The 27783-nt window shown below is 42.6% G+C and overlaps 1 protein-coding gene across 5 annotated transcripts in view; it reads left to right on the top strand.

Annotated features, from left to right (window-relative positions):
• The window catches only part of UNC5D (unc-5 netrin receptor D), a 968940-nt gene that overhangs the window by 729796 nt on the left and 211361 nt on the right, over nucleotides 1–27783 (top strand). For all 5 annotated transcript variants that reach the window (XM_069766508.1, XM_069766506.1, XM_069766507.1 and 2 more), the window contains one exon: nucleotides 19735–19920. In XM_069766508.1, the coding sequence (XP_069622609.1) occupies nucleotides 19735–19920 (186 nt within the window). The remainder of the gene's footprint in view (nucleotides 1–19734; nucleotides 19921–27783) is intronic.

Genomic DNA, 27783 nt, shown 5'->3' with positions numbered 1-27783 from the left:
AATTCTCTATCAGTATGTGTTAGAAGTGTGGGAGGAAACCGAAGTAGCCAAATAATGGGGAGAACACACAAACTCCTTGCAGATGTTGTCCACTGAGCCACCGTGTTGCCCGTTGGAAACCTCAGTAAAAGTGCTCATCATACAAATGTTTTGTAAAATGTTCATAACAAAACCTTCAAATCAATCCACAAAAAAAATCCCGACTCAGGTCAATCATTTGTCAATGGAGATATAGGGGGCTTCCTCATGCACTCTGGTCCCGAATGCCGGCGGCAGTGCCGGGTATTGAGGCGAGAGATTTGCTCACATTGGAGTTGCAAGTGGGACAGCGGCCTTAGCTCTCTTTCAATTTCTGTCTATCCCTTTCTGTCACTCTGTCTCTCCATATCCACCTCGCCTGTCAAGTAAAAGTCTGCCAAAAAAATACCCGACTTCTTCCTTGACGTACATAATGCTTGGTACTGAAATTGAGCACCCAAGCATTCCATTCGAGCACTCAAGTAATTCACTCTTCACTCATCACTATTCTAAATTTATTATCTGGGGAAAGGCACGGGCTTCGAAGCCACATATGCATTTTATAACAGGAATGAAGATAAGTCTCCAAATAAAGTGGTTTTCAAATTTTCATAACTTTCCATGTTTAAAAGTTTTTCTTACATGAATTTATGAATGCTTATTCAGTCATTGTAGTAAGGGTTCAGTTTTCAGTATTGGAAGAACACAACAATTAGATGGGGAACCCTCACTCTTGTTCTGTGCATGTTATCGTCTACTACAGTGACATTATGAGACAAGTGTTATTGAAATAATAACAGCAAATTGGAGCAAATTACAGCTTTATAGTCCCTTTCACCTTCCAGTAATTAGCATGAATTTCCATTCATTGTTCTTCCTCCTCAGATTGATCTTTTGCATACTTTCCATACTTGTGTAGGAGAAGTTGTACTTTCTATGATTTTTGTATTTTGCAGTAATTTTATATTATGCCTAGTTGGATGGTCCTTTTTTATCATTCTGTTTCAAGATATAACTTACATTTCCATATCCTCTATATATACCCAGATGTATTTTACTGTATGTTGCACTATGTCATTATTGCGCCTTCTAAGCACAGTGAGGAGAGAAAAAGAAACATTGGAAAATGGAAATTTTCTTGCCTGTATTTCACTGATAAGACACAGATTTTATCCCCTGAGAAACATTTATTACCTATCCACAGGATGGTTGATAAATTTATCATGAGATGCATACGATACACATGAGATAAAATTCAGCCAAACTTGCTGATTTCATCAGGACCAGCCAACAATCTGATGTGTACAGGTCCAGCAGGAGAGGAGGGTCAGTCCTTTAGAATTTCAGCAGATTTTTTTTTTTTTTAGGGGAGATAAGCCACTTCCAGAGGAATCCTCTTTTCGTTTTCAAAACAAACGCTCCATGTGTATGGAGTTGCTAAAGACAGTGGTCTGCAGAACAAACATTCAGTCCACAATTGTCTCATGTAACTGACCAGCTTTATCAAAATGTGGTGCTGGAGAAGGATGTTATCAATATCATGGATGGCAAGAAGAACAAGTAAATCAATTTTGGAACAAATCAAGCCAGACATTTCACTCAAAGCAAGGATCACCCAGCTATGACTTGCCTACTTTGAACATATTATGTGAAGAAAACAAGTCACTGGAGAAGGACATTGTGTTATGTAGAATAGAAGGAACAAGATGAAGAGGAAGACCAGTGACCTGATTGCTTGATACTATCAAGATGAGAGTGGAGAAGACCCTAGTGGACCTATTTAAACTTGCACAAGATCGATGTTCCTGAAGATAGTTCATCCATCAAGTCGCCATTGCTCAAGATTGACCCTGGATGACATTTAAAAAAAAAAAAAGAAAAAAGTGGCTAGCTGTAGGAGACTCACTCATTACTAGAACAGGATCCCAAGCTATTGGTTCCTGTAAAGTTTCTTTGAATAAATGAAGACAAACGTATTAAAAATGGAAGCTCCATTACTAGTGCCTACTGATTATAAAAACAAGGGGTCTTGTTCCCCTTGTTCATGAGTAAAGTTGAGTGGGGTTCATACCGGACACCTAGTGTCTGGTGCTGAACTTTGAATACAGACTTCTGAAGATAAAGAGATTTTCCTGCTTCAAAGTTTGGGACCCCATTGATTTTGAGTTTGGGTACAGTCCTGGTACCTAAACCAAACTTTGAACTAAGGATTAGTCGAACCAGACAGATTAGAATTTCCACGGGTCCACTCATCTCTACTCATGAGTAGTTTCTTTAAATCAGGGATCGCTTTATCATAGAAATGTCTAATTGAGGAAATAAGTAGGGCACAGCATGAGGCCACTTTACGACATGATTGATTTTTTGCAGCTCTTCAGTACACATTCTATAAAGACCTTCCCCGGTACAATATGTACAGTACTATACAAGTGGATGGAGCAAAAAAAAAGCCAATCATATATAGAAGAAGAAAAAAGTTATCACCATTATTAGGGCATGATGCAGATATTGAATTTCATGGCAAGCTTATTATTTTGTGTATGTTACAAATTTGCAATGTTAAATCTATTGCATCACCACAGCATGTGTCAAATGCAAATATTTCCATCAATTTTCTGTGCATCAGCAGTAAAAATCAAGGCAGAACATTTTAAATATCTGGACAGGTGAGCTGATGTTAGGGCTAGCAGAACGCAGCAAATAATAAAGAGGTAGATGTGAGGTGCGTTCGCAGCCCGGGATCCACCGTGCAGAGATGGTACCTGCTGCTGAGTAATGGCGGATGGACACTTGTTCACACGTGGGTTAGACTTCACCCCGTGTGAATAGTAGCGAACTCTGTTTCTTCACAGAGCCACTAAAATATGCTGCGCCCTGTTAACAGACACAGGGTGCAGCTGCAAGACACTAGTGGGATCCCTATGAATCACCTCCACTAATCTGGTGATTGGACTTGCTCTGACCCTCGGTGGCTTTTGAGCCCATGCCTGAGGATGCCCCAAGTCATAAGCAGAGCGCAATTCCCACCCTACACTGACAGGCTGTTAGGAAAGAGCACTGATTGCGCACGGTGCCGTATAAGCGGGCACTGCAAAAGGCACTGTAACGTGTGTGAGGTGTGCAGGTAGCATTGTCGGCGCTAGATAGCTTCCACCATTCGCGAGCAGTCAACAACACTAGGAATGGGAATGATTAAGGAGCTTTCATCCATCGACGGTCATTCATCTACACACACACGTTTGTTATGAACTGGTGATTCAGAACCACAATGGACCTAGTGATTAAGAGCACACAAGTGACCTGATAGTTACTAACATAGGACGAGCTCTGAGACGTGGGAACTCTGCTGACCGCAATCCCTAATCCTATCATACCACACTAGAGGTAGCCGTGGAGCGCTCCTGACCAGACCTAGGCACCTCGGGCACAGCCTTAGAAACTAGCTAGCCCTGAACATAGAAAGATAAGCCTACCTTGCCTCAGAGAAATTCCCCAAAGGAAAAGGCAGCCCCCCACATATAATGACTGTGAGTAAAGATGAAAATACAAACACAGAGATGAAATAGATTTTAGCAAAGTGAGGCCCGACTTACTGAATAGACCGAGATAGCTTTGCGGTCAACAGAAAAACCTACAAACAACCACGCTGAGGGCGCAAAAAGACCCTCCGCACCGACTAACGGTACGGAGGTGCTCCCTCTGCGTCTCAGAGCTTCCAGCAAGCAAGAAAAACCAATATAGCAAGCTGGACAGAAAATATAGCAAACAAAAGTAACACAAGCAAAACTTAACTTATGCAGGGCAGACAGGCCACAAGAACGATCCAGGAGAAAGCAAGACCAATACTGGAACATTGACTGGAGGCCAGGAACAAAGAACTAGGTGGAGTTAAATAGAGCAGCACCTAACCTCATCACCTGATGAAGGAAACTCAGAAGCCGCAGCCCCACTCACATCCACCAGAGGAAGCTCATAGACAGAACCAGCCGAAGTACCACTCATGACCACAGGAGGGAGCTTGACCACAGAATTCACAACACACGTTGTCAAATTTATACTAGCGCATGGCCGTGCGGCCATGCAAACCTTTTATAGAGGAAGCTCTCCTGGACCTTCCTAGTGGTCCAATAGGAGCTACTACAGGACCTGAGCATGTGACCCCTGACCTCCAATTAGAGGTCTTCCCTTGGGCATGCTCAGTAGAGGAAAAGCAGTACTTAGTCCCAGGAGCGTCTGCTCGCCGCTGTACAGTGCTGGTTACAATGGCTGAGCCTGGAAGGGCAGCAGTAACCAAGCGCACAGTAACTGCCTGAGCCAGATGCCGGGGCCAACGTCTCTGCTGAGCATACTCCACTGCGGCTGGAGAAGAATTGGAGACCGCAGCGTAGGTGGTTCTAGATTCCCCTGTGCAGTGGCGGGAACCTAACAGCTGATTGCATTAAGGATAAATGTGAAAAAGGAGCAATGTGAAGTAAGTTCTCTTTAAAGAGACCAGCTTGGTATGGAGTCTTACAGGCTATGCTCCATTGGTGAAAAGTTTGCAAATTAGCTAACTGATGGAGCATAAGAAACTATCTTGCAAGAACTGGAGAGGCAGCAATGGCTTGGCAACATTGTCATGGATAAATGACATGCGAGAACTCACCTACAGATAGTCTGTTTTAGGTTATTTGACCCTCATCAGTGTCGAGTCTGGTTGGCTCTTAAAGATATCTTTAAAACAGCTAATTTGCATATTTTTTTCACATTGAGCATTGCCATTAGGACTCCATACTTGATTGATTTCTATAAGGAGACTTAGTCCTTTCCTTAGGCCGAGGTCACACTAGCGTAGAATACGGTCTAGTGGTATGCTAGAAAACATTGCAAAGCACTCGGCCCAATGTTAATCTATGGGGCAACTCACAGCACTGTTTTTTTCTCAGGCGTATTCAGCGTGTTAGTGAAATCGCAGCATGCTGTGATAGTATGTGTATAACGCTCGAGTCTCGCCAATGCAAGTCTATGGGTGTGAGAAATGTTCGAACACTACACGGACCATCAGTGTGACTTGTGAGAAATATGCACACATTTTCCTCATTTCAGCCCATTGAGCCATTAAATTCAATGGTGAAAAGCAGTTAGAAATGTAAAGCCACACACATGTCATACGGATGCCATACAGATACATAGGTGTGAGAAAATAACATCATCACACATGGATGACCATATGAAGAACACTTTTGCGACTCTCGGAAGGGAGACTCGGACCGATTTTCAATACGGTAAGGCTGGGATCACACACAGCGAGATACGGCCGAGTCTCGCAGGTTAAAACCAAGCCCTGGCACCGGCACTCCAGAGTAAACACACTGTAGTGTGACTCCGGCCTAAGTGTGACCCTGGCCTTAGAGTAAAATCAGCACAAATGCTAATTCAAAGAATGCTGGAATAGTTTCCCTGTCAAACTAGTAAAGCTGTGAGAGCAGCTTTCATCGATAATGTATGCTGAAATTCAATAACAGTAAAGGTAATTAATGCAAAGTATGTAGAAAGTTACACATTTTTTAAGAACAGCATATATTCTGTAAAATAATGTGAAAAAGTGACCAATAGAGATCGGCAAAACTCCGGATGTTTGGGTCCAGCGGGTTCTGCCGAACATTTTTAAAAAGTTTTGTTCAGGTACCAGAACAGTACCCGAACCTGGACCTCATTCAGATGAATAGGGGGCCCAAACATCTGTTGTTTACCATGCTGTCATCTGAATGACACCAGGGCAAACTTTGCCTCTGATCAACAGTAAGATCATTACCACTGGTCAGACAGCTGTGGTTCCCATGCTGTCGGATGACAGCGTGAGCCAGCACCTGTGACCAGAAGTAAAAAGTTTACCTTCGGTCACAGAGGTGTCAGCTGATATGAATAATAATAATAACAATAATAACAATAATAATAATCTTTATATAGCAACAACATATTCTGCAGTGCTTTACAGTTTAACAGTTTCAAACACAATAGTCATAAGTAACAACGTTAACAATACAATAATTAAAGCAAAATTAGACGAACATGCTTGTGAGAGCTTACAATCTACAATGAGGTGGGGGAGATACAAGGTAGAGGTGTGTTTTTACAATGATGGTCGAGCCATCTTCAGCAGGTGAGTGATAGATGGAAGTAGTGAATGGGCTGCACACACACACACACACACACACATAAAATGACTGATTAGGGAACATGATAGGCCGCTCTGAACAAATGTGTTTTGAGGGAGCGCCTAAAACTATACAAATTGTGGATGGTCCTAATATCTTGGGGTAGAGCATTCTAGAAAATTGGCGCAGCATGGGAGGTCTTGAAGTTGGGAGTGGGAGGTACGGATTAGTGGAGGTTAGTCAAAAGTCATTTGCAGATCACAATGGTCAGATAGGCCGATAGACAGAAATGAGGGAGGAGATGTAATGGGGTGCAGCACTGTGGAGAGCTTTGTGGGTGAGAACAAGTATTTTGAATTGGATTCTATAATGAATGGGCAGCCAGTGTAATGACTGGCAAAGAGCAGACACGTCTGAATACCGATTAGCTAGATGGGCAACCCTGGCTGCTGCATTAAGGATGGACTGGAGAGGGGAAAGTCGAATAATGGGGAGGCCAACTAATAGAGCATTGCAGTAGTCCAGGCGGGAGTGGATCAGGGCAATGATGAGGGTTTTTGTTGTTTCCATGGTGAGAAAAGGACGGATTCTAGAGATGTTCTTTAGGTGTAAGTGGCAAGTGTGGGCAAGAGATTGTTTATGGGATGTGAAGGAGAGACTAGAGTCAAACATAATACCCAGAGAGCATGCCTGCTACCGGGGTGGTGCCACCCACAGAGAAGGAAATGTCAGATTTAGGGAGGTTAGTAAATGGCGGGAGTAGAAGTTCAGTTTGGGAGAGGTTGAGTTTCAGATAGAGAGCGGACATGATGTTGCAGACTGCGGACAGACAGTCACTGGCATTCTGTAGTACTGCGGGTGTAAGGTCAAGGGATGACGTGTATAGTTGTGTGTCAGCGTAAAGATGGTACTGAAAGGCAAATCTGCTGATGGTCTGTCCAATTGGAGCTATGTAGAGAGAGAAGAGAAGGGGGCCAAGGACTGAGCGCTGAGGTACCACATAGCAAGAGAAAGAGGAGATGAAGTGGAGCCAGCAAACAAAACACTGAAGGAGCGGTCAGAAAGATAGGAAGAGAACCAGGAGAGGGCAGTGTCCTTAATGCCTAATGACTGGAGCCTAGAGAGTAGGAGGCGGTCGTCAACAGTGTCGAAAGCTGCAGAAAAATCGAGAAGAATGAAAAGAGTGTGGTCACCATTACATTTTGCTGTCAGAAGGTCATTGGACACTTTGGTGAGTGCAGTTTCTGTCAAGTATAGGTAGTGGAAGCCAGACTCTGAAGGGTCAGGGAGGGAGTGAGTGGAGAGGTAACGAGTAAGGTGGTAGTAGACCAGGCGCTCCAAGAGTTTAGAGATGAAGGGGAGATTGGATACTGGTCTGCAGTTATTTGTGCAGGACGGGTCAAGAGCGGGTTTCTTTAATAATGAAGTAATGATAGATTGTTTGAAGGAGGATGGGAAAATGCCTGAGGAGAGGGAGATATGAAAGATTTTAGATAGGTGAGTTGTGACAACTGGAGAGAGAGACTGGAGGAGATGAAAGGGAATGGGGGTCAGTAGTTCATGTAGTCGGATGAGAAGAAGAGAGGAGCCTGGAGACTTCTTCTTCTGTGATGGGATCAAATGCAGAGAGTGAGCCAGGGGAAATGCAGGGAGGGATGGGAGTCAATTAACTTGGTGGTTGGGAGCGGATTTCCTGACGGATGTTATCTATTTTCTCTATAAAGTGGGAGGCCAGGTCATCAGCACAAATATCTGTGATAGGGGCTTGTGCTCTTGTCCTGAGGAGGGAGTGAAATGTGTCAAAAAGTTTCTTGGGGTTGTTAGGTAGTGAGGAGATCAGGGTGGGGTAGGAGGTCTGTTTGGCGAGGTGAAGGGCAGAGTTATAGGTTTTTAACATAAATTTGAAGTGAGTGAAGTCTTCTGGTGTGCGAGTTTTCCTCCATAAGCGTTGAGCACTCCTAGAGCATCGCTGGAGAAATCGAGTTTGCCATGTTAGCCAGGGCTGTTTTACTCTGTGTTTGAAGGTTCTGAGGGTGAGGGGCGCTATTTGGTCCAGGGTGATTCTGAGAGTGTCATTTTAGTGGTGTACTCCTATGTCAGAACAGGAAAAAGGGGAGATTGGGGACAGTGATGAGTGTAGGGAGTCTGAAAGTGCATGAGGGTTAATGGCTTGTAGGTTTCTGAATGTATGGTAGGTAGGAGAGTGCTGGGTTGAGCGAGGATTTGTGATCGTGAAGGAGAGAATGTTGTGGTCAGAGAGGGGAAGCAGTGAGTTATTTAGGTAGGAGATTGAACAGAGCCGGACAAAAGACCAGGTCAAGGGTGTTACCATCCTTGTGTGTCTCAGAGATTGAGAGCTGTGAGAGGCCGAGAGAAGTGGTTAGTGATAGAAGCTGGGACGCAGATGTGGTGGAAGTGGGGCTGTTAATGGAGATGGTGAAGTCTCCCAGGATAAGGGTTGGGAGTTCTGAGGACATAAAGTGCGGCAAACAGGCTGAGAAATGGTCCAGGAAGTGGGCGGGTGAGCCTGGGGGCTGGTATATGACCACTACTCTGAGGGAGAGGGGACGAAAGAGCCTGATAGTGTGGACCTCAAAAGAAGGGCTGCAACCCTAAGCTGTCAAGTTTATCATGGCTGGTTATCAACAATAGAGAGGTCTCCACAAGGTTTTTTATTATTTAAATAAATATAAAAAACACAGCTTTGGGTCCCCCCCATTTTTGACAACCAATGAAGGTAAAGCAGACGGCTGGAGGCTGGTACTTCCAGGCTGATAAGGGGCCCGGGATATTGCCCCCCTAGCATAAAAATAGCAGCCCACAGCTGCCCCAGAAAAGGTGCATCTAATAGATGTGCTAATTCTGGTGGTTTTCCTTGGCATTTTCCCCCTTGCCCTCTGGCGGTAATAGTTGTGGGATTCATGTCAGCTGTTATAGGCTATTGACATCAAGCCCAGCAGTTAGTAATGGAGTAAGTTTTGAAATAAATGACACAGACTCCTTTTATTTGAAATAACAATTAAAAACAAATTTATATTCACCTTGTGCCCATTTCATTGAAGCCATTGTCCCCTGTAAAAAACATAAAATAATAAACAACAAGAATACTCACCTTACGCCTAATCCACTCATGTCCATGTCCCCTATAAAAAAAATAAAAATTAAAGATAACCATATCCCTCACCTGTCATAACGGCAGGCATAGGCTGATGGGAGTGGTACTCACGTCAGCTGACACCTCTGTGACCAGATCACAGCAGTGCTCTGACGGACGGTAATAATCTTACTGATCAGAGATGCTGGTGTTTTTTTCATGCTGTCATGCACCATATATTCGTGGTGCCAAACCCGAACAGTGACTTCCTGGAGAGGTCCATATTCGGGGTCTGTGCCCGAACAGTAGGTGTTCGGTATTGAGTCCGAACTTTACTGTTTGGTTCGCCCATCACTGTTGTCCAACTTGATATGTGACCTCAACTACTGTAACAATGTAGTACTACAATCCAAGTCTTAAAGATAGCATACACACTTCTGTGTGAAAAAAAGTAAATGACTGTGAATTAAGATTGTTGTTTTGTATGCCAGTGTGCAATGGAGTAAATTTGATGTAAATTTTGGCATAAAACCTTTGATGAATCGGACTCAAGAGCTTGCAGGATGTTTGGGTCCCTATATCAGTGCCACATATTTATCTTCCCTGACTAGGAGAATTGGCCACGGTGTAGAGGATCAGATAGAAGCACCAATAATAATAATAATCTTTATTTTTATATAGCGCTAACATATTCCTCAGCGCTTTACAGACATTATCATCGCTGTCCCCGTTGGGGCTCACAATCTAAATTCCCTATCAGTATGTCTTTGGAATGTGGGGGGAAATCAAAGTACCCAGAGGAAACCCACGCAAACACGAGGAGAACATACAAACTCCTTGCAGGTGTTGTCCTTGGGTGGATTTGAACCCAGGACTCCGGTGCTGCAAGGCTGCAGTGCTAACCACTGCCCACCAAGAAAAAGAGCAGAAAAACCCTCCCGTCATTTCATGAGGGAATCCATAGGAAACTTTATTTTAGAGCAGCATTTTGCGTGAAAACACTCTACAGTTTGGCATCTTTCAGCTCATTTGATATTTCCATGTTACTGCAGAAAAGTCGCTATAATTGTGACATTACTTTAATCGGTAAACCATGATATTAGGTATAGAAATAAACTTATCTCAGGCACTGGCCAAAAATCTTCATCTTGCATTCTTCGGGGTTTAATCTGTTCCATAGATAGGAAAGAGGTAGTTTTATTTCCAACACTTGCGACTATAAGCGGCATCTTTGAACTAGTTCTATGAATATAAAATCTTTTAAGAGGTTTACAATAAATTGCCTGCAGCAATGATCGTTTATTACATTGTGTTTTAGAGCCGCGCTAACAAGCAATCCAAATGGCAAAAAGATGACTTCCTCATCAAACACAAGTGGATCCTGTAAATGACTTCATTTTAATCAATTATGTTTTTTAATGCACTAAGCAGAGTCTTCCCTTCCCAGCTTGTGCACATCCTAAATTATCTTCAGGTGCGTCCCGAATGTATAATCAAATTTAATAGAAACTTTCGCTTTGGGTTAATATACATTAAGTAAGTGTTTTCTAACATTCACTCTAGTGACTGACACAACACACGGAACAGTCCCCACGAGAGGAGCGAGAGAAATCGACTGTTTTGTACAATATGTTTGATATTTGCCAATGTACTTATGTTACGTAACGTAAGACTAACAGCCTCCAGCTTGTGGGTATGTTTATTTTTCATTGCTTGCAATGTATTAGGGCTGAAATGTAATTTGTCTAGTTTGTGGATCCATTGCTGGATAATCCAAAGGCAGAGTAATTTTAAATGAATCTTATAGCTATGGTGATGCTATTATTTATGTAATCAGAGCACAAATTTACATAATTTGACTATCCGTAGGTATTGGCAATAGTATTGAGACCTGGTGGCCCACTCTGGTTTGGGTTCAAATGGCAAAAAAAAACTGCGTGTTTTTCCAGCGTTTTTTGTATTACCCATTGCTTTCAATGGGTGAAAAACGCTGAAAGAAGTGGCATGCTGCATTTTGCAAAAATGCAGCTCTTTGGCAAAACAGTAAAAAAACAAAAAACAAAGTGTGTGCGTGAGATTTGTGAAATCCCATAAACTTTGCTGGCACTGTGAAACACAGCTGAAAATTTGCACACAAAAGCAACAAAAAAATCACTGCAAAAACGCAACGTGTACATAGCCTAATGAAAAGTACATAGCCTAATGAAAACCACGAATAGCACTTGTAGGAAAAAATCGGACATGTGATCAAGTCCTAAGTCATTCCTAGCATAAAATAGGCTGTAGAACATGACGGCAAGAGTTTTCACTATCTTGTACATCATCTTCGAAAACTTAGATAAAAAACAGATTCACAAGATCGTTCAGTCACTACCAAACCGTTTTCTGGCCAATTATGCATTATCATTTGTGAATATAATCTTTAATTGACATTTAATCCTTGACTGCTTCCCGTTTACTGTGGCGAGTGCGCAGACTTGAAGCATAACATTCACTGAGATTATCTTTTGAGTACATACCAGTGAAGGAAAGAAAGGTGTGGTGTTTTCAGTGATCCTTCGGATTAGCCAGTGATATTCATTTTGTGCGCACTCTGCGTGCATATATAAATAGAAATGTTTCTTAATCGCATGCTAATGCTTTTTAATCTGCGAAAGAACTACTTTATATCATTACCATAAGGCTGCCGTCACACTAGCAGTATTTGGTCAGTATTTTACATCAGTATTTGCAAGCCAAAACCAGGAGAGGAACAAATAGAGGAAAAGTATAATAGAAACATGTCACCACTTCTGTATTTATCACCCACTCCTGGTTTTGGCTACAAATACTGATGTAAAATACTGACCAAATACTGATAGTGTGACAGCAGCCTAATACTGTAAAAAATATGAGGCAATATGAGCTAACTGTGTGTGTGCAAGTTGAGGTCAGATATGTTCTTAAGTGAACCTTCCTATTTCCTTCCATGCTTTTTTAGTGAATACTAGTGTGATCTATGAAATAACAATTCAGGATTATCTTGTGTATGACTCTGTATTGTGAGGTTCCTCTTTTAATCCTTCTTGAAATGTATGAATTGACTGACAATTGGGCGTCACCCTTCTTATAGGGGTGTGTACATCTATAGTCTGTTTCTGCCATGACTGATTGGATAACTACAGAGTGTATAAGGGCACACCCCCAGCACCCACTTGTCAATTTATTCCCAAATTTCTAGAAGGAATAACAGAGTATTACTGTACATCAAAGTATTAAAAACTATGTTCCAAAATAGTTATCTAATGCAAAATACTAAAGAATCATTCTGGAATTGGTAATCGGTTCTCTTCAGAATTTGTACTTGTTGCCTATTCAACATGAACAACATTCTAGACGATTTTATGGTTACCTGCATCATTTATTGCACACTTGTAAATTGTCTCTTTTGCTGATGAACTTCTTAAATCGTGGGCGATTTTTCAATTTTGCGCTTTTATTTTTACCTTACCTTCTTCTAAGAGCCTTTACTTTTCTGTTTTTTTCTGCTAACATAGATAATTTAATCTCTTCTCTTAGGCTGCTTTCACACTAGCGTCGTGCACTGCACGTCGCAATGCGACGTTGCGGCGCACCGACGCTTACTGTGGAAGCGCCGCACAATGGGGGCAGTGGATGCTGTTTTTCAACGCATCCGCTGCCCCATTGTGAGGTGCGGGGAGGCGGGGCGGAGTTCCGGCCGCGCATGCGCGGTCAGAAAAGACGGTAATGACGCACCAAAAAACGTTACATGCAACATTTTTTGGTGGCGACGGTCCCCCACAACACGACGCAACCGTCGCACGACGGTTTGCGACGTGTGGCAAAGCGTTGCAATGCGTCGCTAATGTTATTCAATAGAGAAAAAACACATCCTGCAAGCAGTTTTGCAGGATGCATTTTTTCTCAAAAACGACGCATTGCGACGTGCAGTGCACGACACTAGTGTGAAAGCAGCCTTAGGAACAATTTTGTTAATATGAAGTTCACTTTAAAATGTAATGAAAATGAAAAGAAAATGTAGAATCTAAGTCATGTGTATTGACAACGGCATAGTTTACACCATGAGGTAGAGAAACTAATTTCCATTAAATCTCTCAATCCCTATAATAGGATTCATTCTCAGCACATTAAAAGATCAACCCTATATAGTCAGGTTTTCACGTCTTCGTCACACATAGTACATATATATGTTTATTTTTAATATTACTTTTACATCATACTTCACCTTCATCTGAAGGTGGCTTAAAGCCCCCGTCACACACAGCGAGATCGCTAGCGAGATCGCTGCTGAGTCACAAGTTTTGTGACGCAACAGCGATCTCAGTAGCGATCTCGCTGTGTGTGACACGTAGCAGCGACCAGGCCCCTGCTGTGAGATCGCTGGTCGTGTCGGAATGGCCTGGGCCATTTTTTGATCATTGAGGTCCCGCTGGGTAGCACACATCGCTGTGTTTGACACCTTACCAACGACCTCGCTGACAGGACGTCCCATTGAATCATCATGAAATAGCATCGTTCTACAGGTTGCTACAGGTCGCTACAGTTTGCCGCATCGCTGCTGCATCGTTGGGGAGATTGCACTGTGTGACATCTCACCAGCGACCACATAGCGACGCTTGAGCGATCCCTGACAGGTCGTATCGTTGTCGGAATCGCTCAAGCGTCGCTATGTGTGACGGGGCCTTTACTTTCTCCACCTTCAATTGAATCAGAGATGAAGAGGAAGTGAGGCGTTACCTGCAGGTATCAATTCCTCCTGATGTCTGATTCGTTCATAGAAGTGGAGATGTCACCCGATCCCTGGGAAAGCCAGTTCCAACTCCGTTGGAACACCGCCAGCACTGGAGGTGAATGTAATTTTTTTTTTTTTTTTTACTGGGGAGAAACATGCTGATTCAGAAGTAGCGGGCAACCTCTTTAAACACTTACTAGAAAGCAGCAGCACCATTTCTCTGCATTTATTGCCTATTCTGCTCTTCCCGTCCCCACCCTTCCATATACTTTAATGGGATGCTGTAATCTGCAATTTCAATGAGCCGACAGCCCCTCTTACCTGCTTTTTAGAGTGAATAACATGTTCAGGAGCTAGGAAAAAAAGGAAAAAAAAAGACTCATAAGTAGAGAAGTATATTTCTCTAATCAGATATATTACAAACATTTCTTAATATTTTCCTGTTCTACTTATTTTGGCGAAACCTCTCTGAGTGTTTTACTCATACCTTTCGAGCAATAAGATTTCCAGTATTACCCATATTATTTGCAATTTATTTGATGCAAATCAAATTTATTGGAAAATTCGGAGAAGCCGACACCATCAAATTTCAACCAATCTGCTCATTTCTATTTATTATTAAATGGATGAGCACCCACAAAGTGATCAAATAACAGATCTACTACAATAACAAATTAAACAGAAAACAGTAGTACAATTAGCTATTATGGATTCATAAAAGATGCAAATCGATGTAAGGTTATATAAAGTTAGCTATAATTGCAAATGAATTAATAATGCATATATTAATATCACCGGAGTTCTAGTGATGTTTTGCATTCTGAGCTGTAACTGTATCCCTATTGTTGCAGCTAACGTAATTTAGAATTTGTTAAGTTAAGGCAGTTTAGATGACGCTTCCTACTGTGTCTTATAAGAGGTTTGTTTTCTAAGACACAGTGTGGATTCATCAAGGTAACTTTTTAAAGCAAACTTCAAATAATGAATGCTTTTCTCAACATTCAATTGTGACGGAGAACATATTAACTCAATGCTGCTTCAGGAGCAATAGCAACTGACTCTACAATTACTTGACTTTTTCCGTAGAAGCCTTGTTGGTCTCGTCTAAGCTACACTTTTGTTAAAGGGGTTGATTGTTTTAAAAAAGCCTGATTTCAAGTGCTCTTATTCATTGGCCTGGAAGGAAAGTGGCCACAAAAATCATGCCGTCATCGCATTTTTTTGAACTACGTGGACAGCCCATCATTTTACGTAAAACTACTTCACTTTCCTGTACTGGTGCTACAAAAAAACATTTATTGCAGTATTTCACTGTAGTTTACAGATGATCATTGGAAATATCATTAATGGGAAGGCATTCCATGGGCTACTAAAATAATCTTCTAATAAGTAGATAGGTCTAAAGTAGGTCTAAACTTGAGTGTTTGAAGAAGCCTGGATGGATGTTGTTTATTAAAGGAGCACTCCCATCAACCTTTTAATCCTTATTGAGATTACATACTGAATCTTTAATTAATAAAATTGCACTAACTATTAATAATTTTGCTATTTCAGTGGTGTCCATACAGGAAAGATATATATCTTGGTACCATGTAGAAAGAAAAATATTTAGAATTGAGAGTCCTCAGTGGTTGATACCTTTTAAAGGGTAACTGAAAAGATGGTAACAAATTGCAAGCTTTCGAGATTACACAGGTCTCTTCATCAGGCATAGACTAAAACAAATTCTGAAGAATCACATATTTATGCACAACATAGCACAGAAAAAACAACAACATGGATAAGACAGGTGACATGAAGCAGAATTACCATGAGTGATAAACAGTTATGTCCATAAATATTCGACCAGTTCTTAGATAAGGAATGTTTTATTGTCCTCTGATTGGGGTCTGGTTCTGTTGTGATGACCCCTCATAGTCTGAGGGGCAAGTTCCTTAGTTGATGTAAAATCTAAGGAACTTGCCCCTCAGACTATGAGGGTGTTAGGGTTGGCAGAACGCACCGAATATATATTTATTAGAAGTAGTAGGTGCGTTCGCAACCCGGGATCCAACGTGCAGGAAAGAACCTGCTGCTAGATATGGTGGTACAATATAGTACTATAAACAAACTCTGTTACTTCACAGAGTCTGTTAGCAAAGAGAACGCTGTGCCCTGTTTAGCTCACAGAGGAACACAGCTTCTTAGTAGAGCAGATAGGGGTCATGCAGTCAAATGCATACATGCAGCTCTTCTCCGGTGGAGCCGGAATTCTAATGGCTATACGCCAGTCCTGAGTCACATGAAACTCCTCGCCGGAGGTGCCAGCATTCTAGGGGCTTATTTCAGCCGGGTCCCTGACTGCATACAAACACGACCACACTGGCGCTGAGCTCATACATAAATTGACACTAGCGCATGGCCATGCGGACCTGCGGATGTTTTATAGTTGCAGCTCTACAGGACCTTCCTGGAGGACCAATGGGAGCTGCTACAGGGCCTGAGCGTGTGACCCCCGACCTCCAATGAGAGGTTCTCCCGTGGGCATGCTCACTGTGTGCAAAGCAGGACTTAGTCCCAGAAAAGCCTGCTTGCCGCAAACCAGTAAAGGGTACAATAGCAGAGCCTGGAAAGGCAGCAGTAACTCTTTGTACAATATCAGACTGAGCGAGACGCTGGGACCGACATCTCCGCTGAGCAGGCTCCTCTGCGGCTGATGCAGAATGGGAGACCGCAGCAGACATGGTTCGAGATTCCCCCTATGCAGCGGCGGGAACTCGACTCCTAACAGAGGTGTCATCACAACAGAACCAGACCCCAATCACAGGACAATAAAACATTCCTTATCTACAAACTGGTCCAATATTTATGGACATAACTGTTTATCACTCATGGTAATTCTGCTTCATGTCACCTGTCTTATCCATATTGGTTGTTTTTTTTCTTTTCTGTGCTATGTTGTGCATAAATATGTGATTCTTCAGAATTTCTTTTAGTCTTTGCGTGATGGAGAGACCTATGTAGTCTCGAAAGCTTGAAGTGGTGTCCACAGTGTTTAATTTACCCTGCATCTTGATTTGCAAACCTTCACAGATCTAGAGCTCTATCTGCTCTCCACCATCGATTGTGACAGCCTAAATGGGCAGAATTTCCATTCAGTGGTCCGTAGAAACATTCACATTCTGGATACACACAGACCTCACACCCACTATTGTAGTTTTAGTGCCAGCATAGTTTGTTGTCACGCATTTTCCTTGAAATATACTGTATATTTGCTTATGAGATTGTTTATTTTTTACATGCTGAAAAATTTGGACAGACTGAGGTTTGACTCTCTGATTAGCAAAAAAAATACAAGAAATGGGAGTGGTTTGTGCCAAATTTCTTAAAAAAATGGTTATAGTTGGAACTGCCTTAAATCAGAAAATTAAATCTGTGTTTACTATAAGCAGAAATGAAATTGAACCAAAATATACTTTTCTGGTTTTCAATTTACTAATAAAGTCATTGTCAGGTAAAAATAAGTTATCACCTATCCACAGGATAAGTTGATCAGTTGGGATTGGACCACTGCAACCCGCACCGATCGCCAGAATGAAGAACTTTTATCCCCATAAGAATGGAGCCGCAGAGCTCATGTGGACCTGAGGTCCATTCATTCCTTGTGGGGCTGCTGAGCACTGTGCACATCTTTTTCCAGTAGCCACATAGAAAATGAATAAACGAAGAGAATGGGGGTGGGTGTTCAACCTATTGAGCCATTTTATAACGGGGATAAAAGTTCTCCAATCTACTAATGATGTGAGTCCTGGTAATGAGATGCCCACCAACCATCAAATTAAAATCTACCCTATGTTTTCACTGAACAACCTATTTAAAAAGGGACAAGTAGACTATGTTTTTGTAACTGTGGCATACAAATGAAATTTTTGCACAATTTTAATGCTTTGATGATCTTTAACTGTATCAAAAATGGTCAAAATGTCCAAAAATTTAGCAAATACATTTATAAATGAGGTCACTCATGTGTGTATACTGAATGAGCTACACAGGTATGCCTGCTTACACCTGATGTAGCTGACCATCATTGTTTAATACAGAATAGTTATGGAAATCTTTAGTAAAGTGTAAGACATGCCATTCACACCCTGTTTCTTCTATGCTTAAAGAACATATGTATATCTTACTGTTTCACTCATTCATTCTCCACTGGACTACTGTAACTCTCTACTAATCAATCATTATAACAATGCCTCTACTTTGTGCCAGTCATTACACTGGTTACCCATCCACACCAAAATCCAGTACAAAACTATTACCCTCATCCACAAAGCACTCCATGGCTCAGCACCACCCTACATCTCCTCCCTGGTCTCAGCCTACCACGTTACCCGTGCTCTCCGTTCTGCTAATGACCTGAGGTTAACATCCTCAATAATCAGAATCTCCCACTCCTGTTTCCAAGACTTTACACGTGCTTCGCCAATTCTTTGGAATGCACTACACAGGTTTGTACGATTAATTCCCTAATCCCCACAGTTTTAAGCGTGCCCTAAAAACGCATTTGTTCAGACTGGCCTACCGCCTCAATGCATTAACCTAACTATCCCTGTGTGGTCCATTCTAAAAACTTCAACCATAATCAGGTTCCTTGCATCGTGTTCTCATATGCTTTATGCAGGTAATAGCCCTCTGTGTCTGTACTGTTACATATTTAGGCTGTTAACTGGTTCATGCAGTTTTACATGAACACCCGATCCTTACACTATGGCTGGTCCGAACAACGAAAGCAATTGTTGCCATCCACCGCTCATGTCTCCCCCTTTTCCTCATAGTTTGTTTGTAAGCATGCGAGCAGGGCTCTCACTCTTCTTGGTAATGTCTATTGTAATGTCTATTGTCTGTACAAATAACCTCTGTAATTGTAAAGCGCTGCGGAATATGTTGGAGCTATATAAATACAAATTATTTTTATTATTATTAAGTAGAGGTGGTAGACTTAAAGCAGCACTCCCATCAACATTTTATATACTTATTATATTTCTGTCATCATATTATATAGCACTGTGTTCTTACAATTGCTCATTTTACCTTTCTACCCAGATAAGTCTTCTTTTCTCCATTAGACCTATGACATCACATGGTTAAAAACAGGCTAACTGAATTCTACTCTGTGTAGAATCAGGAAATCTATTTTCACTCCATGGGTCATCACTATAAAAGTCCCTGGCAGGGGAAGAAGTGGAGCAGCTGGGTCAAGATTTAAAGAAAGGGATGACTCATGCAGGAAAATGAGACTTCCTGTTTCTACATAGAGCAGAGAAAAAAGAAGAATTAGCTGTGTAGAAAGTCAAAATGAGCAATTGCAAGTGCACAGTGCTGCATTATATGATTGCAATATATTAAGACAATGCAGACTTTGATGAGATTGCTTTTTTAATAAATATGGAATTCATCTCTGGTGCCTTTCATTTCACTGCAGATATTGCATTATATAAATGTTTCCCATACAACTATCAGTAGAAATCTTGTATTTGCATAGATTCTATGAAGTTAATTTCTTTCTAACACTTATCAATAGATGTTTCCAATAAAATCATGTTTTTGTACAGAGTTGTACAATATAAGGCTCTGATCTCTCTCTCTCTCTCTCAGCCATTTGACCACATAGTCCCTCAGCAGTGTTGATTTCACTGAACAACTTGAAGTAATGTGTCTTGTTTTCTTTCTCTGTCTTTTTATTTTCTGTGCAGGCGCTGAGAATGCTAGTGACATTGCTCTGTACTCTGGTCTTGGAGCTGCCATCATTGCAGTTGCTGTGCTAGTGGTGGGAATTACGTTGTATCGAAGGAGCCAGAGCGAGTATGGCGTGGATGTTATTGATTCGTCTGCCCTGACAGGAGGCTTTCAGACTTTCAATTTCAAAACTGTCCGACAAGGTTGGTTTGCCGTGACCTTGGTCTTTTTTTTTCACCTAATGAACCCATCTACCAGTATTTTCTGTACTGCCCTAAGTGGACATGGTAGACTTTAAAATCTGCTGGCTTCCAAAGCTTATTCCACATCATGTCATCATGTAAAGTACTGTATGACGTCCAAATTAAATTTACTATGCAATCTAATACTGTAAATATACCATGTTAAAGAGGACCTATCACTTCCTGAAAAACCAAAGTAGCTAGAATATACATTTTTCTCAAATATTTATTATTAAAAAAGGTAAAAAAAAAAAAACCTCTGTTTTATTGGTGAAAGCTGTAACTCATTAAAAAAAACAGAAATGGAAACAGAAGTATGTTTTTGACTACTCTGTGAGAATTCCTGCTTTTAGCTGGGAGAAACTAATGGCAGGAGGGAAGTGTGCAGCATGTAAGCTTTGTACCATTTCTGGGGCAGCTGAGAGCTGATGTTTTAATTCTTGGAGAGGGCCAATATCCATGGCTCCTTCCTAGGCTATTAATGTCAGCGAGCAGCTGTCTGCCTAGCCTTTGCTGGTTATTAATTATAGTAGGACCCCACGTCATTTTTGTTAAGGAGGCCCTCATTTTAATAACCAGTAAGGCTAGGTATACAGCTGTTAGTTGATATTAATAGCCTGGGAAGATCTATGGGTATCACCCCCTTCCCAGTCTATAAACATCTGCCCCCAACTGTCAGCTTTCCCTCTGCTGGTTATTAAAATTTAGGGGGATCCCAAGTCATTTTATTTGGGGATCCCCCATTTTAAGACCCAGTTAAGTGTAAACATAAAACTGTTTGATGATAATAATAGTCTGGGAAATTCAATGTTTCTATCACATATTCATAGACTATGATAATTGGCCCACACTTACGTGCTGATGTATTTTAGTGTTGTGTGTTTTTTTTTATTTTAAACCAAAAATAAAGTGTATAAAACAAATTACAAAAATTACACAAAAATGCCTTTTGTAACCATTTTTTTTATTATTGCACATTTGGATACCAAATAAAAAAAAAATGTCATATTATTATCATATGCCAAAACAAAAGGCTGAATATTAGCAAATAAAAAAGAGCAAAAGAATAAAGAGGAACAATTTACAAATTATAATAACAAGGGGGAAACTTACATCAGGGCCTGTACTGTGTGTGGAAAAAGGTGGCGGAGATTAATTGGGAGTGGACACATCGGGGGTAACAGATGGTATTGGACTAAAGGGTGGGAAACGTCCATGGTCCAGAGTCTCTGGTTGTTTTTTTTAATTTGTGTACATATTCCACCCTGGGAAAGTAAACATTGGCTGGCTAGCTGGAAGGGATGGTGTTTAGTTTTCTGAACAAATTGGACCAGAATGCTCTGGTTGTATTTGCCGGCTGTGGGCCACAGAAGGAGGTGACTGCAGGTTGTGGACCACAGAAGGAGGTGGTGAAGGTGGCTTCAGGCTGTGGGACACAGAAGGAGATGGCAGAGGTGGCTGAAGGCTGTGGGCCACAGAAGGAGGTGGCTGTGGGCTGTGGGATAGAGGAGGAGTGAATTGCGGGAGGGAGTCTGACAATGGAGGTGGCAGATGTCGGCCAACTGGCTCAGCTGACGGCCCTTCAATGGCAGTTTTTTGTCTCCCTGAGAAAACTGCCACTTTTCCAGGAAATCAAAAACCAACATTGTACTGTCTGAGGTGTGGCGGAAATCAGGACAATTTGGATTGCTGCCCTGGTCTGCAGCCACAACCCAAACATTGTGCCAGACTCAAACAAAAGCCATCTTCACTTTTTCTGTCACATAAACCTCGCTGGCTCTATTGGCATTGTTGTTGGGGGCCCTCCTTCAAAGGTGTGCTAAAGGATGATTGGTGGCTGTGTGGAGCTGTCCATGGTGTGGCTTGGACTTTTTGTGTTGAGTGTCTCCTCTTCATCCTGTCCACAAACTCCTGTCTTCATTTTGGAATGAATGCCGGCCTCCTCCACCTCCGAACTCAGTACATTTCTCTTTTTAAATCTGAAATGTAAGGAAGAATAAAATATAATTTCAATTGTGTAACCTATAACATAATAAAAACATTAGAAGCCAAAATAAATAAGGTATACACTTATGGGAGCATGTGTAAGACTGAGGCCAAAAATTGGAGGCGTTCATAGTACTGGTACGGCCTCTTTTTTACATCAATACCCCCGCTGTTGGATTGAAGCTGCCTCTCTCGGTGGAACTGGTCCCAGCAACTTCTCCATCTTGTAGTGACTGAACCCACTGTAAAATATTGTAAAGTATAAGATATTTGTTTACAAAATATAATACCACTCAATGATAGTGTATGGCATAAAATGTATATATATTTTGGAAACTTCTTGCTAGTATAGTATACTATTATGTTAACGGTGTTATTTTTTTTAATGGTTTTTGAAGAATTATATAACAACACAAAAAAATGTAAACGTTATGCTACAAAAAAAACAGGACACATATGTTACATATATAATATAATGTTTATATTTTTGCAAATATTTGCTTATATTTTCCTGAACTTTTTTGGAGCTGTTCTGAAAATTTGCAAACATACCGCTGCAAATCTGTGTCCAAACTGCATGGGGCTGACTCAGGTCTGCATAATCTACATCTCTAGTGCCCCATAATACTGGACTCTGTGGCACCAGAACTGTCTCCATTAAAGGGAACCTGTCACCTGCATTTGGCGGGACAGGTTTGCGGTCATATGGGCGGGGTTTTCGGGTGTTTGATTCACCCTTTCCTTACCCGCTGGCTGCATGCTGGCCACAATATCAGGTTGAAGTTCATGCTGTGTCCTCCGTAGTGCACGCCTTGCGCAGGCGTGTACTATGGAGGACACAGCATGAACTTCAACCCAATATTGCAGCCAGCATGCAGCCAGCAGGTAAGGAAAGGGTGAATCAAACACCCGAAAGCCCCGCCCATATGACCGCAAACCTGTCCCGCCAAATTCAGGTGACAGGTTCCCTTTAATGGTGCGTGTCATCTTCCTGCTTTCCATCGAGGTGTTTTTTTTTTTCAAACTTCACATTTATAACAGCACTTGTGACAAATGATGAGCTTCTTGGGTTGTCCTAATGCAATTTCTTTGAATTTGGATACATGTTTTTTTTTTACCGACCAAAATTGTAAGACAATCGTGTGGATTGAGTGCCGTCCAATTTTGCAATAGCATCCATTGACTTGCATTGACGAGTCTCATCACGCGGCTCATCGCAGCATGCTGCAATTTTTTTCTCTGTCCGATTTCAGCTGAGAAAAACTTTTACAGATGAGCAGGAACTCATAGATTAACATTGGTCAGAGTGCAATCCGATTTTTTATTGGATTGCACTATCCGTTTTACTCACAATTTAATATGAGCCCTTAGGCTTCAATCCTGCTCTTATTCACATTCAGATTGTTTTTGACAAGGTAAGGTTTTAATATTAGAGATAGTATGGGACTGTCCTGATGTGGGTACACCTAGTCATGGTGGTATGGCTGTTACACTTTTTTTTAATCAAAAACAGTGTTTACTAAGTATCATATGTGGTTTACTATATTTAATATTACTGTATATACTCGAGTATAAAGGCCCCTTCACATTTAGCGACGCTGCAGCGATACCGACAACGATCCGGATCGCTGCAGCGTCGCTGTTTGGTCGCTGGAGAGCTGTCACACAGACCGCTCTCCAGCGACCAACGATGCCGGTAACCAGGGTAAACATTGGGTAACTAAGCGCAGGGCCGCGCTTAGTAACCCGATGTTTACCCTGGTTACCATGCTAAAAGTAAAAAAAAAACAAACACTAGATACTTACCTACCGCTGTCTGTCCTCCAGCGCTGCGCTCTGCTTCTCTGCTCTCCTCCTGTACTGTCTGGGAGCCGGAAAGCAGAGCGGTGACGTCACCGCTCTGCTTTCCGGCTCACAGCCAGTACAGGAGGAGTGCAGAGCGCAGCGCTGGAGGACAGACAGCGGTAGGTAAGTATGTAGTGTTTGTTTTTTTTACTTTTAGCATGGTAACCAGGGTAAACATCGGGTTACTAAGCGCGGCCCTGCGCTTAGTTACCCGATGTTTACCCTGGTTACCAGTGAAGACATCGCTGGATCGGTGTCACACACGCCGATCCAGCGATGTCTCCAGGAAGTCCAGCGACGAAATAAAGTTCTAGACTTTATTCAGCGACCAACGATCTCCCAGCAGGGGCCTGATCGTTGGTCGCTGTCACACATAACGATTTCATTAACGATATCGTTGCTACGTCACAAATAGCAACGATATCGTTAACAATATCGTTATGTGTGAAGGTACCTTAAGGCTACTTTTAGGCTATATGCACACGTTGCAGATTATTTGCAGTTTTTTAGCGTTTTTGCGCTATAAAAACGCTATAAAACCGCAAATAATCTGCATACATTAAGCATCCTATCATTTTTAATGAAATCCGCAATTTCTGTGCACATGATGTGTGTTTTTCCGCATGAAAAACGCATTGCAGAAAAATAATGAACCTGCTCATTATTTTTGCAGTTTTTTCGCGGTTTTCCCACTGTCTAATGCATTGGGAAGTGTCTGGGAAAAACCACGCAAAAAATGCGCAAAAACCGCGTCAAAACCGCGTCAAAACTGCGCAAAAAAACGCGTAAAAAAACGCATGCGGATTTCATGCGAAAATCTGGCAGAAATGTCCGGATTTCCACAGGAATTTTCTGCATGAATTCCTGAACGTGTGCACATAGCCTTACACTTTCGTCTTTTGGGGTCCGTCGTGGTGCAGCAAAATGACGTATTGACGGACGTCATGAAAATAGGTAAAAACGTGTGCGACGGATCTGTCATACAGAAATTCTGGGAATTTAATGTTGAGAGAGAGAGAGAGACGATGGGCAGTGCAGGATGCATCGCTGACCGATTTTCCGATGTGCACAAAAAACGTTACAATGAATGTTTTCTCTGCACGACGGACCGCTATTTTACGACAGATCCAGTGCACGACAGATGAAACGGATGGCCATCCGTCTCAATCCGTCGCTCATACAAGTCTATGGGAAAATACAGGATCCTGCAAATTTTTTTGCAGGATCCTGCATTCTCAAAAATCGACGGATTGTGACGGATCTGAAAAGATGGAAGTGTGAAAGTAGCCTTAGCTGACCCGAGTTTTAGCCGAGGCACCTAATTTTGCCTCAGAAAACTGGGAAAGATTATTGACTTGAGTATAAGCTGGGTATGCATTGTCCCCTCATCCCTGTCCTGGCACGCGTGGCTCCCCCGTTGCTGTCCTGGTATGCATGGCTCCCCATCCTGTCCTGGTATGCGTGGCTCCCCCTGTCGCTGTCCTGGTATGTCTTGCTCCCCCTGTCGCTGTCTGGTATGCGTGGCTTTCCCTGTCCTGGTATGCGTGGCTCCCCTGTTGCTGTACTGGTATGCGTGGCTCCCCCGTCATTGTCCTAGTATGCTGGCTTCCCTGTCCTGTCCTGGTATGCGTTGCTCTCCCCCTCCAGTCCTTGTATGCATGCTTCCTATTACAAAAAAAACATCCTACTCACCCTTCAGCGTGCCCTCGCAGCATCTCGTTGGGGCCGGCTTCCAGTTGCTCTTCCAGTACTGAGTGATCACATGTCACCACTCATTAAGGTAGTGGAGACACATGCATATTTATTACCTAAATGAGTGGTGTCATGTGATCGCTCAGCACAGGAAGAGCAACTGGAAGCCAGCACCAATGAGATGCTGCGAGGGCAGGCTGGAGGGTGAGTAGGATGTCTTCTGGAAGCCGTCAGCTGTGCTTGTAGCTGTCACTGTGCATGCTATAAGAGAAATGAATATTCATTTCTCTTTAGCAGCGGCACAGGCTTTAGCCACAGCCGCTGGCTCCTACCTCTGTGACCCACTGCTCCACCTCTCCCCCTTCCCTGCTGGTTTTCTGGGACAGTGACTCGTGTATAAGCCAAGGGGGGCATTTTCAGCACAAAAAAGTACTGAAAAACTCGGCTCATACATGAGTAAAGACAGTACTTTTTATTTGCATAAAGGGTTTTTGATCAATTTGTTTCTATCTTTGGTTTTGGCACTTTAATGGCCAGTGAGAAAAGGCAAAACAGATGCTCAGAATGAGGTCCAACGTCAGGAAGCAAAAACAGTCACAACAAAGAAAAAGGCACAGAGAAAGAAAACACACAGAGCTGAATCTACGTCTGGGAGATCTGAGACTGACAGCCCAGCAAAGCAACTGGGCAATCACTTAGGACTGGGAACAAATGACAGCAGCCCAGCACCTCCCAGTCTCAGATTCGATGGCTGATCTGTCAATCAAAACATGGAGAGCTCAGCACGCCCCCCAATTTTATTTTTACAATTTTCAGACATTTTTTTTCACCACTTAAATTAAAAATATATGAATATTTGGTATGTGCGTGTTAGGTGTTGAGTTCCCGCCTCTGCACAGGGGGAATCTCGAACCATCTCCGCTGCGGTCTCCTAATCTTCTCCAGCTGCAGTGGAGTCTGCTCAGCGGAGACGTCAGTCCCAGTGTCTAGCTCAGGCTAATACTGGACGACTGGTTACTACTTCCCTTCCAGGCTCTGTCCTTGTAGCCAGCAATGTTCAGCAGCGAGTAGGTCTTTCTGGGACTAAGTTCAGATTTTCGATTTCTGAGCATGCCCACGGGACGACCTCCCATTGGAGGTCGGGGGTCACATGCTTAGATACTGCAGCTAATCCCATTGGTCCTCTAGGAAGGTCCTAAAGGTGTTCTTCTTCTGTGGCAGACTTCCATTGGTCCTTCTCGGAAGGTCTTGTACTTGCTGCAGCTATGAAAGGTTTGCATGGCCACACGGCCATGTGCTAGTATACATTTGAAAATGTGTGTGTTGATGAGTGCAAGTCGTTCTTTAAACATCCCCTCCCTTGTGTATGAATGCTCGCAAAAGGTGGATGTCTGCTATCTAGCGCCAGGCTAAGCTATCAGCACAAAGCCACATGTAAACAGCGTCTAACTGCTGTGACCGCCAGTGCAGCGCCGTGTGCTATTAGAGCACTTACCTTATCCAAGTCTTTGTGGTTAGTGGCATCCGCTAATGTGGCACAGCATGCACTTCTGTACATATTAGTTACTCTTATAACCCAATTGTGGTGTCAATCGCAAGAGGTCTACACTAACTCTAATCCAGTGTCCTGGGATAGAGTTCTGTGGTTCCTTGCTTGCATTCTCTGTGTGGTACCGCGACCCTGTGACGTAACAGGGATCGCTTTCTTCATACAGGGTGAAGTTAACCCATGTGTGTATCCTCATTGTACCGCCATATAGTCCGTCATTACTTAGCAGCAGGTTCCATCTCTGCACGGTGGACCCCGGGCTGCGAACGCATTTTATTCTATCTATTTAATTATTTGGTGCGTTCCGCTAGCCCTAACATTATACTAGCGCCAGGGTCTGACTAGCAATGAAGGACAAACAGCAATGTTTGCAGTACATCATGCAGCTGGAGGGTAGGTTGGCGGCTTTTGAGCGCACAATCTCAGCTGTGGATGTAACCGCAGTTGCTGTTCAGGCTGCTAGTGTGGCAGCAGCAACCTTGTCCGCTGCCACCCCTGTTCCGACTCTATCTCGCCTCCTGCTGCTAGAAAAATTTTCTGGTGAAAGTAAATCTTGTAGGGGTTTTGTGATTCAGTGCTCTATTCATCTCGAGCTTCTGGCCGCACGTTTCTCCACAGAGCGGGCTAAGGTGGGATTTATTGTGTCTCTCCTGTCGGTCAGGGTGTTGGAGTGGGCTACGTCGCTGTGGGAGCGTGGCGATCATGTGGTGCAGAATGCTCCATTGTTTCTGAGCACTCTGAAACAGGTCTTT

Source organism: Ranitomeya imitator, chromosome 4 (assembly GCF_032444005.1).
Source record: "Ranitomeya imitator isolate aRanImi1 chromosome 4, aRanImi1.pri, whole genome shotgun sequence".
Lineage (NCBI taxonomy): Eukaryota > Metazoa > Chordata > Amphibia > Anura > Dendrobatidae > Ranitomeya > Ranitomeya imitator.
This window is presented reverse-complemented; position numbering and strand designations above follow the sequence as displayed.